Genomic DNA, 14,028 nt, shown 5'->3' on the forward strand with positions numbered 1-14,028 from the left:
TTTCAACAAAACCTCAAAAATGTCTATTTTTTTTTTTTATTTTATCATATCTTTTTTCTTTCCTTAAAAAGGGGTTTCAGGGATTCTTAAAGAGGATCCTTAAAGACCCTTAAAGATTTAAAAAACTATCAGGGATTTGCCCTGATACGAGCTGTCTTGTTCAATTAATATTTTTTACTCAAACGCTTAAATTTCTCAAGTGCTTAAAAAGACAAACACCTACGTCAATTAATGCCGAGCCGATAAAAAGGTTCTTGCTGATATGTTAACTTCAAAAAAAGAATTTTTGTTTCTGTGATCGCCAATAAATGAATTCTGCATCAAGTTTTTTTCTTGATTTGTTTATTATTTGAATGGTTTCTTGGCCGTCTTTTTTGCAACTGGCTTCTTTTTCTTTTCCTTCTTTGCGTTCAAATTGACGTCCAATGGATTCTGTACTTTGGAGGCAGCAGAGTTTTTCTTTTTCTTCTTTGTGTTCGAATTGGCTTCCATTGGTTTCGGGACTTTTGAGGCGGAAGAATTTTTCTTTTTCTTCTGAACGCTTCCATTCTTTTTCGGCTTCTTCGGTTGAATTTTTTCACCTCGTTCTGGAGAAACTATCGGTAAAACTGCTGGAGTGAACACCGGATCAACCATTGGAACAATCGCTGCAGCATCGTTGTCGCTATAAACTGCAATTGGAGTTGTCGGCGGAGGCGGCAACAAGTCGGCCTCTTGCTCCTCGTCCATCTCCGAAATGTGTTCGTTTATCTTCGGATGCCGATTGCACTCGGCAACAAGCTCAATTTCGCTTTCAAAAGTAATCACGTGACTTAACACGCTTGACATTATCTCCGGATCCTGCACACTATTCTCAGCTCCTCGTAACGGGTTGCCGACAACTGACGAACTTCTTATCATGAAAGTTGACGGGTTAAGACGCTTCGTTGTCGTAACTTCAGAGATCGTAGCTGCGCGAGCTAATTCAAACCCGCCCGCTCGGAAATCCATATGAGGCCCTTTTATCATCTGCTCTACATTTTCTTTGGTCAGATCTCTGACATTTTCAAACATTTTTGGTCCTAAGTCAACAATTTCCCGTTTTAAGCTGACATTCGTGTTGTTAGATATTCGAGACAGTTTCTTCACTCGGTTTTCAACCATCGGTGGAGTTCGGATCTCGGTGATCAAAATACTTTCGCATCTTGCGACATTCTTCTCTGATGGGATATAAAATTGTTTCACTTGTTTTTGACGCTTCCATATGCAGCAGAAGTAACACAACAGAAGAAGAAGAAATAACAGAATTATTGCTAGTGCAATAAGTACGTAGCACCAATAGCACGTATCATCTTCGTTTTCCTCGTCTTTTGCTTGCTCGAGAGAAGTCTAAAAATCAAACACTAATTTTTCCCAGGTCGGGGTAATCAACTTTAATTTTGGCTGCCTCGACCCAAAACAGGTAGGTTTTGAAAAAACAGAACCAACATACCCCCTCTTTCCTCCCCAATCAGCTTAGGGATAAGATATTTACTTGGTTCTGAGTTGGAGTTGTCAGCCAATCAGAATCGAGTATTTTGAATGATGTGCAAATATTTAATCCAAATTAAACGCTAAGTTAGAGAATCTTAATTTAGTTTGGGGAGAGTGTTAAGGCTTCATGATTGAAATTAAGGGGTCTAGGACAACAAGGCGACGGGACTTGACGCCGAAGGTACTTCAGGCCGAAATTTAAACATTACAATCACCTAAAAACACTAATTTTTATATCAATAAAAGGTTTATTTTTCAAAAATTAGGCAAGTTTAGTTCATCTTAAGCGTTCTTAATAACAATGCGCCACTTAAGAGTGGCATCAGATTTTTAGATCAGCCGGATTTTGAAATTCATAAATTATAAAATTATACACATGAAAAAGCCCAGTAACAATGTTATAATTTTTGAATTTTCCTGTACATCAATTAGAGGCGCAAAAATTATGAAAAAGCCAATAACTTGTTAAGCAAGCATGAAATTGAGAAACTTTTCGAAACAGTTTTCAAAATAATCATATTTTTTTTAATTTTTTGACAAAATGTTGGGCTTGAAGTCCCTAATTACACGTTTCGGCTTGAAGTCCCGTCGACTTGATATCCGGCACCCAAATTAAGAACCGCTCTAAAAGCGATATAGCTTTTGGACACCATTGCTCATTTGGGAGTGCGGTCTGTATTTAGACAACCGCGTATTCAGACACTATTAACCCATCAGAATCGAGACAAGGATGAAATGAAATTCATTTCTTCCTTTTCTCGATTCTGATTGGTTAATACAGTGTCTGAATACGCGGTTGTCTAAATAGTGCTACGTAAGGGGGCGTTCAACAGTGCCGAAGTACAACAGTGCCAAAAATGAAAAAGTGTTCAACAGTGCCGAAAATTGATGATTTTCGGCACTGTTGAACAATAAAATTATTTTCTGCACTCTTGTACTTCGGCACTGTTGAACACCCCTCTAAAGGCATCACCACAGTGCCGAAGTACAACAGTGCCAAAAATAAATTAATTGTTCAGCAGTGCCGAAAATCATCAGTTTTCGGCACTGTTGAACACTTTTTTCATTTTTGGCACTGTTGTACTGCCCCCTACGTAACCGCTGATTTGTTAGCATATTCTAACCTTAGCCAACCGTTCAATAATTCAATTCATCTGTTAACTTGATCTAAAATAATTTAACTGACTCGATTATGTAAAAAACATATTGGCCGTTTTTGACAGATAGTTGAACTTTAATTTAGTTTAAATTGTAAGATTCATGTCATTTTTGTAGATTGCTTAAGTCAAGGCGTGAGAAAATTTAATTTAGTTTTGAAGACAAAATGATACTTTCCTCCAGCTGCATGATAGACTTAAAGCAATCCTACTTCACTTTTGGTAAAATATTGGATTTCGATATAGAATATTTCAGAAAATAGGTTTTTCCCAAAATAATTAAAAAGAAAACATCATACTAATAATTGGATGAATTTGTTTTTGGGTTAAAAAATTATAAAAATTCATGTCAATTTTGTTACCCGACAAACTGATTCATCCAATTGAGAGTATGATGTTTCTTTTGGAGCCTTTTTATTGAGAATCAATACATAAACAAAATTGGATTTGGATTGCTTTAAGCCTACAATGCAGCTGGAGGGATGTATTAATTTGAACTTGTCTTCGATTTTAAATTGATATTTGCTACGTCGCTGAAGGTTGGGCTAAATGACTAGCTTTTGAAATAGTTTAGAGCACGCTAAGCTGCTCATTTTTGATGTTTTTTTTTTGTGATCGGCATCTAATTGGTTTGAATTCATTTTAAAATTTTTGAGATAGTTTAACATGCTTTTTGAAAATTACCAGTTACTAGTTGTGGCAGAAGTGTTTGAAAGAACAGCTGACCTTTAAGTAGTAAGTAAGCAGCGAACGGCTAAACGTAATTCTCATCTATTTTCATAAATGTTGTGGTTCTTTTTCACACGATTTCTTGTCACAATTTATTATATAACATTTTGAGTACAATCGAGCATGTTTTCGAATTGAGCTTTTTTATTTAATTGCGATTGGTCTCGGGATAATTTTCTCCAAAATTCAACGGAATCAAATTAACACCATTAACATTTTTTCACGAAAAAAATGCTGCTCAGCTCTCTACTTTTACTAATGGGTCATTAGTACACCATTTCAAAGCCTATTGAAATATTAGTGACATCTTTTGAACAAACCGTATTTTCAATTGAAAGTTAGGAAATAATGCATGCTCAAATGTGTGCTCAAGTTCTTTTGAAATCGTGAAATTCCAACTAAATCACGCTCAAATTGGCCAAGTATAAAAAAAACTCAAGCATCGACAAACGACGTTTAATCGAATCGCATTCGCGTGGAGTAGATTATATAGCTTTGGCCGACTGTTTGGGAAAAAATCGGAACACTGCGTGCGACGTGGGAGATATGAAATTTTAGCAAAAGGTCGATCATACAATCGAAAAATTGAGGAAGAAATTATTTTGGGCACTATTGACATTCTGGAGGGCAATCCACTGATGACATTGCAACAAGTGAATTTTGCGTTAAGAGCGCGCTTACCCCAAATCCCCATTTTTACCCAACAAGCACTATCAAAAGCATTAGAAGGGAGAATGATAAATTTCAAGATTGCGAGAGATTGTCCTGCAGAGTGTAACAGCGAAGAAAATATAGAAAATCATTACAACTATGCATTGTGGATCATGAGCCCTGACATCATAGGTTCGCGAAAAAATTTTGTGGATGAATTTGGTGTAAATATCCACATGCGGCGTACTCAAGGTAGAAAAGTCAGTGCCCAGAAAGGACCCAATATTACAATTTGTTGCGCAGTTTCCACGGAAGGCTTTTTGCATTATCAGGTAATTCAAGGTGGAATGAAGAAGGAAATTTTCAAAAAATTTTCTCGAAGTTCTATGTGGAAACATTATCCTTGACGAAGGGAACGATGCTGATGGATTTTGCATTTTTGACAATTCTCCAGGGCACAGAGGAATCGAAGATAAGAACCTTAGTGGAATATTCTCTCTGAAGAGGCTCCCAAAGTACATCCCATTTCTAACTTTGGTTGAAGCTGCAATTTCGTGCTGGAAAGCGGCTATGAAACGAAAAATGCAAGAAGAGATGGATTTGTTCATCAACTCTGATGCCTTGAAGGAGACAGTACAAACACTTCAGGATTACCGTTTCCGTCATGTCAAATCTTTTGTGGAACGAACAAGTTGTGAGGTTACCCCACAGAAATTTGTTGGTTGGTACAATCATACGATGACATATATCCCGGATTGTTTGGCCAGGAATAAAATAGATGGATGAACAATAGATGTTGCATAAAAACCGTTGATTCTGTATATTATATTCTGTTTCTATTCATTTGAAATAACATGTTTTCAATTGAAGTCACTTGTGAGCACTCCATCGTTTTTCTATTCTTTAGAACTTACGAAATTAATGTTCTTTCAAAAAAAGTTACCTATAATTCTTTTCAAATTACCGATTGTTCAATAGGCTTTGAAAAGGTGTAATAGGAGAAAACTGAGCAGCATTTTTTTCGTGGATAAATGTTAATTGTGTTAATTTAATTCCGTTGAATTTTGGAGAAAAACATCCCGAGACCAAAAATAGAAACCAGTAATATTAAATAGATAATGAACTCCTGTGCACGCTGAAACAACTGAATGGTAATTTTTAATTCTTTTGCACTAAAAGCCATCGCTCTCAGCTATGTATAAAACAATCAATCAAGGTCACGCTACCAGTATAACTGTATTGCAAAGCATCTATACATATCTATACATATAAATACAAAAATTAGATATTTAAGATTAGTACTTTTTAGGTTTGCCATTATCAGCCCAGATTACCTTCCCCCTTTTTCAAATAGAGTTGTAGAGTCCCCTTGGGACTTGAGTTTTTAGTCCATTTGGGCGTAAGTTTCATAGTCCCCGTGGGACCGACATTTTCTCTTCAAGTTTTTCCTTCCTCGGGAAATTTTATTGGTTCTTTTTTTTCGTTTCGCCCGTTTTCTGTGTTCATTTCTTGTTTCTCGATGTCTTCCTCCTTCTGATGTTTTCCTTGTTCCCCGATTGTGTTCAATTCTTATTTCTGCTGGCTTTGGCTTTTTGTTGTTTTACCCTCGTCGCTGTCATGTACTTTGTTTTTGTTTTCAATTTTTATCTCTGGGAGTATATCTAGATTCGGGCTGTTAAGCGGCGATAGCAAATCGACTACTTTAATTTTTTTTTGGTTGTTTTGGTTTTATTGCTTCGAGGAACTTCACACATTCCTAAAACTACGGCGAGTTCTTGTTAAAACCATTTCATGGATAAGATTCTTGATCTTTGCATTGTTTACCTCTGGTTTCCTTTCTGGTGATTCGATGGCGAATTTCTTCTGTGTCTTCTCTTCTTTTTTTTCTATTGCAGTGATTGGGACGGGGTGTCCGGTCGCTCCCTCGTGGGCAGATTGAGGACTTCCTAGTGACGCCCGGGGCGCTTCTATCGAGACTTTTGGTATCTGTGCCGGTGTTTTTTAGTGTTCACTCGTTTCGGGATGGGGTTTCCGGTCGCTCCCTCGTGGGCAGATTGGCGACTTCGTAAAGACTTCCGTGTCGCTTCTATCGAAGTTTTTGGTATCTGTGGCGGTGTTTTTTAGTGTTCACTTGTTTCGGGACGGGCTACAACGAAATCTTCAACATACTCGTCTGGAAGATTTAAAAAATCCTACCGGATTCTGCGACATATAGTTTCTTAATCTTATTTCTGTTCCCGCCAGATGTTTGATATCAATTTGAAAAAAAAAATCGGTCAATCCATATTGTGAACCCACTTTGGCTAGTTTTTGATCTTTAAATTGCGTTGAAAGTTTTGATTAAAGAGCGATGGTCTGGTATGTCGGTAAAATTCTCTCGTGTGTATAATAATTGAATTGTTCAAGGGCCCATACGGACCTAATAGTTCAAGTTCACTTACAGAATATATTTCTTTGAATGAATTGAAAACCGTGATGCGTAGGCGATTGCTACCCAGCCCCATCAGTGAAGTTTTTTAACGCTGCCCGTTAACCAAATGCTGAAGCATCGTAGAACACGCGAGTCTCGAGGGTTTGATTGAACTTTTTTTTTCTTCTAGATAAAAGCTGCAGTACTTGTTTGAAAGCGTTTGTGTTCTGTTTTTCAATCCATTGTTTTGTGTTTATCTGTGTTTTTTGGATGCTATTTGTGCTAAGTTCGAGGCATTAGGTGTTAGGTGATGTATAAGACCCAGGAGTTTTTTGGTGGTTGAATGTTTTAGGCCATAATAACTTTTCTCTGGCTTCTGTTTTTCTAATCAGTGAACTAGTGCTCTCACTATTTATTTTCTAGCAAAGCCTTTTCAATTGCTTGCACGTAAATTTACTTTATCCATAGAAACACTAATAAAAGTTTTCCTCTAATTTTTGTAGGACTGTTTCAGATTGTGCTTCCTTGTGGAGTTCGCTTAATTCTTTTGTTACTATCAGTATTTTTGCAGTTCGCGAGTGTTAAATCTATTGCATTTGAAATTCTGTCGGATTATCCGTTAACCCGTCGAATCTTCTTTGACATTAGTATGTTCCGGTGGAATTTACACTGGACACGTTTTTAGATCCAAAGTGTCTGAATGAATCTGTTAATTTTTAAAATATTTTTTGAGTGTAGCGCCCTTTAACTATGAATGTGGCTTATTGGATAGCACACCAACTGGATTTTACTGCAATGATCAATCTTCCTTTCGGAATTATCTACTCGCCGTTATAGCAGCCAGATTTCTAGCCACATCTGGCGGGATATATTTGAAAAAACTGAGTTGTCGTTTGATTTTTTCTGTTGTGCGTTAGATTTCTTGTTCAGCTTATTTTTTTTGATTTCCTACTTAGTTTTGATTTCGTTGTCACTGCGCATAAAAGTTTTCTCGTGGGAATTTTTATCGGCCTCTTGCTTGTCCACGTCCTCACTGATTATTTTTGCTAAATGAATTATCCTCCTCGTCCACGCGGCTGAAAACAACTAATGGGTTCGTGTTTAATTGGTAAGTAGGTCGATATTCCAAACAGGCTTGTTTTCATCGTTTTTCTTCGCTTGATCTTTTTCTCTCTCTTGATTGCATTTTCACATGCATAATGTGGGGATCAATCTGCTGTGAAAGACGTTTGCCCCCTTCTTTGTAAAAAATGCAAAAAAAAATTAGCTGCGTACCCTGGCATCTGCTTATACCAACCGAATGAGCTACACAGAACTCCCTTTTTCATTGCTTCAATAACTTTTCCCCCACTTTGCGTTTCTCCTGGTTCGGTTGTCACGATTACTGTTTTTTACTTCAGTTTTTCCCATGATTTCAATTCATAAACTGATCCAGTTGCTTCTAGTAGGGTAGCTTCGTCTCGTAGTAGGTTTTGTACTTCATTTCTGTTATTCGCAAATGTAGTCATCTTTATGATAGCTGCCCACTTAGATCATTCCAATGGTGGCTCTGCTGACGTCTTTTGCAAGAATGGTGGTCTGCTCAGTGGGTTTTCGTATCCTGTTGGCTGTGCATGTTGTACGGTGTGTTATGAGTAAACTAGACTCGTTAATCCAAACGGATTGGTAAGTCGAATAAAATAAATAGCAAAACTTATGTATTAAAATAAGTAGTTATATGTTTTAACTAATACTTATCTTAGTTTTTTGGTCTCTGGATGTTTTTATCCAAAGTTCAACTGAATGAATTTAACTCACATTTAACATTTACCAACGAAATGTAATCAAAATGCATGCTGTTCAGGTCTCTGCTAGTACTAATGACCCTGTCATACGGTTAGGTATGAGTAAACTATATAATGTAATCTGGTTTGGTAACCCAACAAAAAATGAACTCTTGCGTACGCAGAATCAACTGATTCGGAAATTTTTATTGTTCTGAACTGACAGCCATCGCTCTCAGCTATGTATACCAATCAATCAATGTTACACGACCAGTATAACTCTATTATCAAACATATATGCTTTAAACCTTGCATTAGACCCGGTTGCTTTTTGATATTTTTACAAACTCGCCAAAACCAACCAGGTTAGCTGTAGTTGCAGCATTGGACGTTGTAGTAGCAGTTGTTGTAGTTACCGTTGTTGGATCAGATGTTGTTGTCATATTTGTTGTAGTCGTAGGTTCTGGCGTTGTTGTTGTAGGTTCTGGCGTTGTTGTTGTAGGTTCTGGCGTTGTTGTCGTATTCGTTGTAGGCTCTGGCGTTGTTGTCGTATTCGTTGTAGGCTCTGGCGTTGTTGTCGTATTCGTTGTAGGCTCTGGCGTTGTTGTTGTAGTCGTCGTAGGCTCTGGCGTTGTTGTCGTAGTTGTTGTCGTCGTTGTTGTCGTAGTGGTTGTAGTTATTTGTATCTCCTCCACAAAGTAGTCGAAGGAGAATGGCGGTACATTTGACTGTGCCTGAAGTGTGAACGACCTCGACTCCACAATACGATTACTGACCAACTCAGTTACGCCGCTGCTTCTTTTTGCTCCTGAAAAGTAGTCGAAAGTTTGTTTTTCACCCCCATAAAATGGATAAAATTAAAAGCACAGGTGTTTAATTAAAAGCACTCTCCTTAATAAAATTAAAAGCACACCCCCTTAATAAAATTAAAAGCGCACCCCCTTAATAAAATGGATAAAACTAAGAGCACAGGTGTTTAATTTCCAGTTCAACATCTGTTATAGTGCCTTTAGGCCCACTGATCATTGTCTCCAGAATCCGCTGAGAACTCTGCTATCAATCATAAAATGTTTTCGTAAAAAGTGTCAAAATCAGGCGACAGAAGAAAAAAATGAAGAAAAAAAACAGCAGCCGTTAAATTGCATTAAGTTGCCCAAGCCACTAACATTGTGATTATTGTGAGAAGTAGCTACGTGCTGCTAAAGAAAACACTAAACATCTACTTGCTCACATTTTGTGCTTTAATTGCCGGACACCGCTCGCCTTTTCATTTTCTGTCAGCTCAATTGCAACAGCACAGACTTTGCTGATTGTTTAATAAGTTTTTATTTGATTTAAAAGTCAGTTTGAAATACTCTTTTAATAGTGCAGACAGTTGGAGTCCGAGAAATTTAGCTAAAACTGTTTTGTGAATGTTTCCTACAATTTTTGGTCTACAACTTTCGAACAAAATTTTTGAGACTTTTAGATGAAAGCAATGAAACTATTTTCACATCAATTTACCTGAATTATAATTTTGTATGATTGACAAAAATTGTTTTAAAAAAAATCGAACTTTTTCAATTTTCAAAAAAGAGTCTTTACCCAAAGGTGAATTTATTGAAAGAGTGTATTTCATGAAAAAACTACCATTATAATAGTTTTTGAGCTCTTACCGTTAACCCGCTATTGTATTCGTGTTTTTAAGAACTGCATATAATAAGTTGGCTGGTAATACTTAAGTTAATTCTGATACAAACTTCTGTTTGTTTGTGGTTGCAGAATGGTCAACACAAATGCATCCCATCCGTCTTCCTCAATTATGTACTCCAGACTAGGGTCATTTGAGGTCAAATTTAGGTGCAGCCTAGTTGCTCCCACCGGGTCCTATGCGGCTCTTTTCACGCAGTTATCAATAGAGTTACCAAGCTTGCCTATTACAATTTAGTACATGTTTTAATAAATCTAACATGTTTAAAAACAAGTTTTCGAGCCTTCATGTTTAAAAACAAGTTTTCGAGCCTTTGTGTTGGTCATTTTTTCCACAGAAATATGCAGTGCTATGCTTAATGAATGAAAATGCTCCAATTGCTCTAATTTTTTTAGTGCTATCAAGCTTCTTTTTTGTAGTCCAAAACGTGATCAAACTTCTCCGAAAATTTAGAGGGTAATTTTAGAAATTGAGTTAGGACCGATGGGTATAACTCATAGAGTAATTTCGGATAGGGTACACCGTCTGCTCGTCACGCTATCTTATTTTCGGCCGGATAGATTCGTGCAACTTCTTAGTCTAATACCGATCCTAATCTTACTCTTATACTATCTAGTCTCAGGTTGTTTAACTAGTCTCTGCTAGGCTCAATAGATCTAGGGTATACTGGTTTATTGCGGCTGCTGAAGTGCTCGGGAGAGTTCAACTAATTTCTAAGTTAGATTCAAATCTCTCTGGTGCTGAAATTACAAGTAATTTCAGCACTTACAAATAAGTGGGTTGTTAGTTATATGGATCATGATTGGTTAATATTAAATACTTTACATTGGTAAAATATCTAATTTATCCAATCATAAAATGTAGTTTAGATCAGGTTCCACCCATCCGGGTTTTACAGAGTTTTTTAGAATAGTTCTTCTGCAATTCGAAGGATGGATGATGGACGTTGGTATTTGGCGAACATCATAATTTTCTTCCGTTTCCTCTTTGTTAGAGAAGTTCCAGGAAGCTGGAATTAGAGACATAAGACGTTGTGTCTTCTAGTGACAACGACTAAGTCTCTGCAACAAACTCAAATCTGATTTCAGAATGGTTGGCTATGTCAGGTTTTTCTGTTCTTCGTGGAGAACTTCTTTTGTGTCTGATCTAGTTTGGGAATGGCGTGGAGATTGTGCGTGGAGGGGATGCCTGGTTACTCGGATCTGTACGTATACTTGAACATCGAGGTGGTCATTGGTCTAGTTCAATGAAGTCCTTTTCTGCGAAGTCAAGTCGTACTCTAAATCCTTTGAGTTGTGATTGTGAGTGGCATATCGATTGTAGTTGGCCATTCTCTCTCGAGTGTAGTGGGGTCGTTTTGTCTTTAGATGTTCGTTCTTGGTGTTGTATTCTGATCTATGTATTGCATAATGTAATTTACATTTTATAAAACTTTTATTAGTTTAATATTTTTTAATTATGATTTTAGTTAGTTGTTTTCACAAAAGCTTTTTGTTTTAGTTCGGTTATTTTGAAGAGTTACTCACCCTTGAGTAGCTCTTATTAAAAATAGAGGTGTGGTCACAAAGCGTGGACGTAGCGCGGTGGGTTAGGCCGGCTATAGAGCATGCTCAGGACGTCCTTCCTGGTGGGTTAGGCCAGGAGTGGGAGTATGATTTCATGCGGTTTTTGTGAGGGGTCCTGTTATGTGACAACGTTTTATGTTGAGTTGTTGTGGTTTTTTCTTATGTCTTGTTGGTTGTGTCCTTTTTTCAAAAATCAAATTGTTTGTGGTATGGGTTCGTCTTTCGACTTTTTTGTGTTTTATTATTTCTTTCTGAGACTTTATAATAGTCTTCAAAAGAATAATTTATCCAGTTTTAAACTGGGTTAATCCGGTTTGGGTACCGTTAGTTTCCTTTTCTTAGTCATGCTGTTATTCTATGATTTGTGGTATTTAGTAAGCTGCGTTGGTTAGTTTTGTTTAGTATATGATTCCTTTCCAACCGGGTTAAAGGAAAGTTTAAAACGTGTTATCGTGTGTTAGAGTTGTTGAGTGTTAAAACTTGAAACTGAAATTCATTATTTTAAACAATTCTTCGTGGGCGAGCTGTGCGAGTGTGGATAGAATTTCTGTGCGAATAAATGAGAATATCAAAAGGTTAGTTCTGCATTTGCGTTTTATCAATTTACTACATAGAATTTTGAATTTTACTGCTTTTTATTGGGAAAAATTAAGTTACAAATTTTCATCATTATTAGATTTACTGCTTGGGGGAAAAATTTAGAAATGAATTTACTGCATTGGTATTAAATTGATTAAATTTATGAGTGTAAAAGATTAATAGAATTTTGAAATTGTTTGAAGAAGTTTTCAATTTTTTATTTTTCTTTTGTGAATTTTTTAGATGATTGTCGGATGAAGGCTAAAAGTTTAAAGAAAACATGGATAAAGAATGGTGAGTTTCTAATATTGTAATTAGTTAGTAATATTCATTTAATTCATACTTACCTGTTAGTTGTCGGGGAAAAAACCGTGGGGGAAGATGTCGTGGATGAGATCGGAAGTTGTTAGTAGTTTAGCTAAGATGCGGATGATATTTTTAGTCTGAAGCAGTGGCCAAAGCAATTGAAGTGCCTTAATGGTGGTTAGTTCTTCAGTGCCAACTGCAAACTCGTAAGGTGTGTTTTGGATTAGATTATATAATTTGTGATTGAATTTAGTGTTGTGGATGAATTCTAAAATTGGGATTTCTATAGGTTGTACAAACTCGTGCGGGATAAGGAAGGGTCGGGATTCTTCGGCGTTGAAGGTCTTGGTGATGGGACAAAAGATGTACATTTGGGTTATGGGATCATAATTGCGAAGAATACCATGAAGGTTAGTATCTTTAATGCAATATGTGAAATTTAGGAAAAATGGTGAAGTGTATTTGGAATTAATGAATTGAAAACGACGGTGTGGTTGTCTAGAGGGTGTGTGTAGGTCAAAGTGATTTTGGATGAAGCGATAATAACTATATGTGTGGGTTTGTTTAGTGCGCAACATAATATCGTGTGAGCAGTGTAAATCTCTTTCGTGTGGTGCAAGGAAATGAAAGGTTAGTGAAAATATTTGGAACCGTTCTTTAAAACTTTCGTATGCTTGTGTGTCTGTTAGTGCTTCTGAAATAATGTGGTCAAACTTTCGATCGAAGATGTTTAATGTAAATACATATGGTGTTGTGATGAAAAATTTCTCGGTGATTTGTGGATTAGCGAAGCGATCGTCGTCTAAGAATTGATCTTGGTTAGCTCTGATGATGTTATGATCATAGTATTCGAGTGTATATTCATTAGCTCTAGGTGCAGTGTGTGTTTTTAGTGATTTTTTATATCCAACGTAAGTAAATTGTCTAGCGTTTAGTGGTGTAGTGAGTCGATATAGCATGTCCTTATTTCGCTCTATATCGATGTGAGTGCTAGATAAAGGTAAGCAAAGGGGATTAGTAAAATAATAATATGAGGTCCAAGAGAGAGTGGGCATTAAAACGTATTCGTCTACAAAGCTGCGTGTTTCGTTAGTGTCGTGAGGGGTGTTTAAGGTGTATTGTGGGAATGAGGGTAAGGTGATAGCTAAAAATTCTTTGGTGTTAGTGTGCTTGGGATGGTTGATGTATTCACGGGCTGTTCCTGGTTTTGCTGGGAAAGGATGGTTGGGGAACTTTCTTTTAAAAGTGCGGTAAGCTCTATTAGTGTTGAGTGAAGATTCAGTAGATGTGGATGATGGTGCTAATGATTCAGTATAATTTGAAGAGGGTGTAGGGGTAGGGGGGTTGGATGAATCTATTGTGGAAGAGATTTGGTTTATGGTTGGGGTGTGAAGGTGGTAGGGTTGTTGTTGGAGGGTTATAAAATTATCTAGCTCTGGGGAGATTCGGGGGGTGTCTGGAGAATTAGATGATTGGTCAGAATGAAATGAGGAGTAGGTTGGGGTAATTTGGGAAGCATAAGAGGGTGTAGAATTGATTGGGTCAGGGTTATTTGATAATATAGGTTGAAAAGGGGGTTGAGAAAAATTTGAAGAGTTATGAAAATTATTGGATGGGGATGGTTCTGAATCGGCGAATTCATCGGGGGTTTCAATATTCGGGTTAT

General features: G+C 37.0%; 1 protein-coding gene across 2 annotated transcripts; it reads right to left on the reverse strand.

Moving 5' to 3' along the window:
* Positions 1-305: 305 nt before the first annotated feature.
* Positions 306-10,121, reverse strand: LOC134851466 (uncharacterized). Of its 2 annotated transcripts, none has more exons than XM_063867569.1 (3): positions 9,962-10,121; positions 8,639-9,030; positions 306-1,368 (listed from the first exon to the last, which is right to left on the reverse strand). In XM_063867569.1, the coding sequence occupies exons 2-3, from the start codon at positions 8,663-8,665 to the stop codon at positions 346-348; spliced, it is 1,050 nt and encodes a 349-aa protein (XP_063723639.1). In that variant the 5' UTR covers positions 8,666-9,030; positions 9,962-10,121; the 3' UTR covers positions 306-345. The 2 variants fall into 2 exon arrangements, with proteins under 2 accessions (XP_063723639.1, XP_063723637.1); XM_063867567.1 differs by having other exon boundaries at positions 8,585-9,030.
* Positions 10,122-14,028: the final 3,907 nt, after the last annotated feature.

Source organism: Symsagittifera roscoffensis, chromosome 7 (assembly GCF_963678635.1).
Source record: "Symsagittifera roscoffensis chromosome 7, txSymRosc1.1, whole genome shotgun sequence".
Lineage (NCBI taxonomy): Eukaryota > Metazoa > Xenacoelomorpha > Acoela > Convolutidae > Symsagittifera > Symsagittifera roscoffensis.

Excerpts from the sequence above, each read along its gene's own strand:
- LOC134851466 (XM_063867567.1), bottom strand. The coding sequence starts at position 8,665 with ATGACAACAACATCTGATCCAACAACGGTAACTACAACAACTGCTACT. Across the intron at positions 1,369-8,584 it reads CTGCAACTACAGCTAACCTG|ACTTCTCTCGAGCAAGCAAA; the intron begins GTTGGTTTTGGC and ends TTTGATTTTTAG.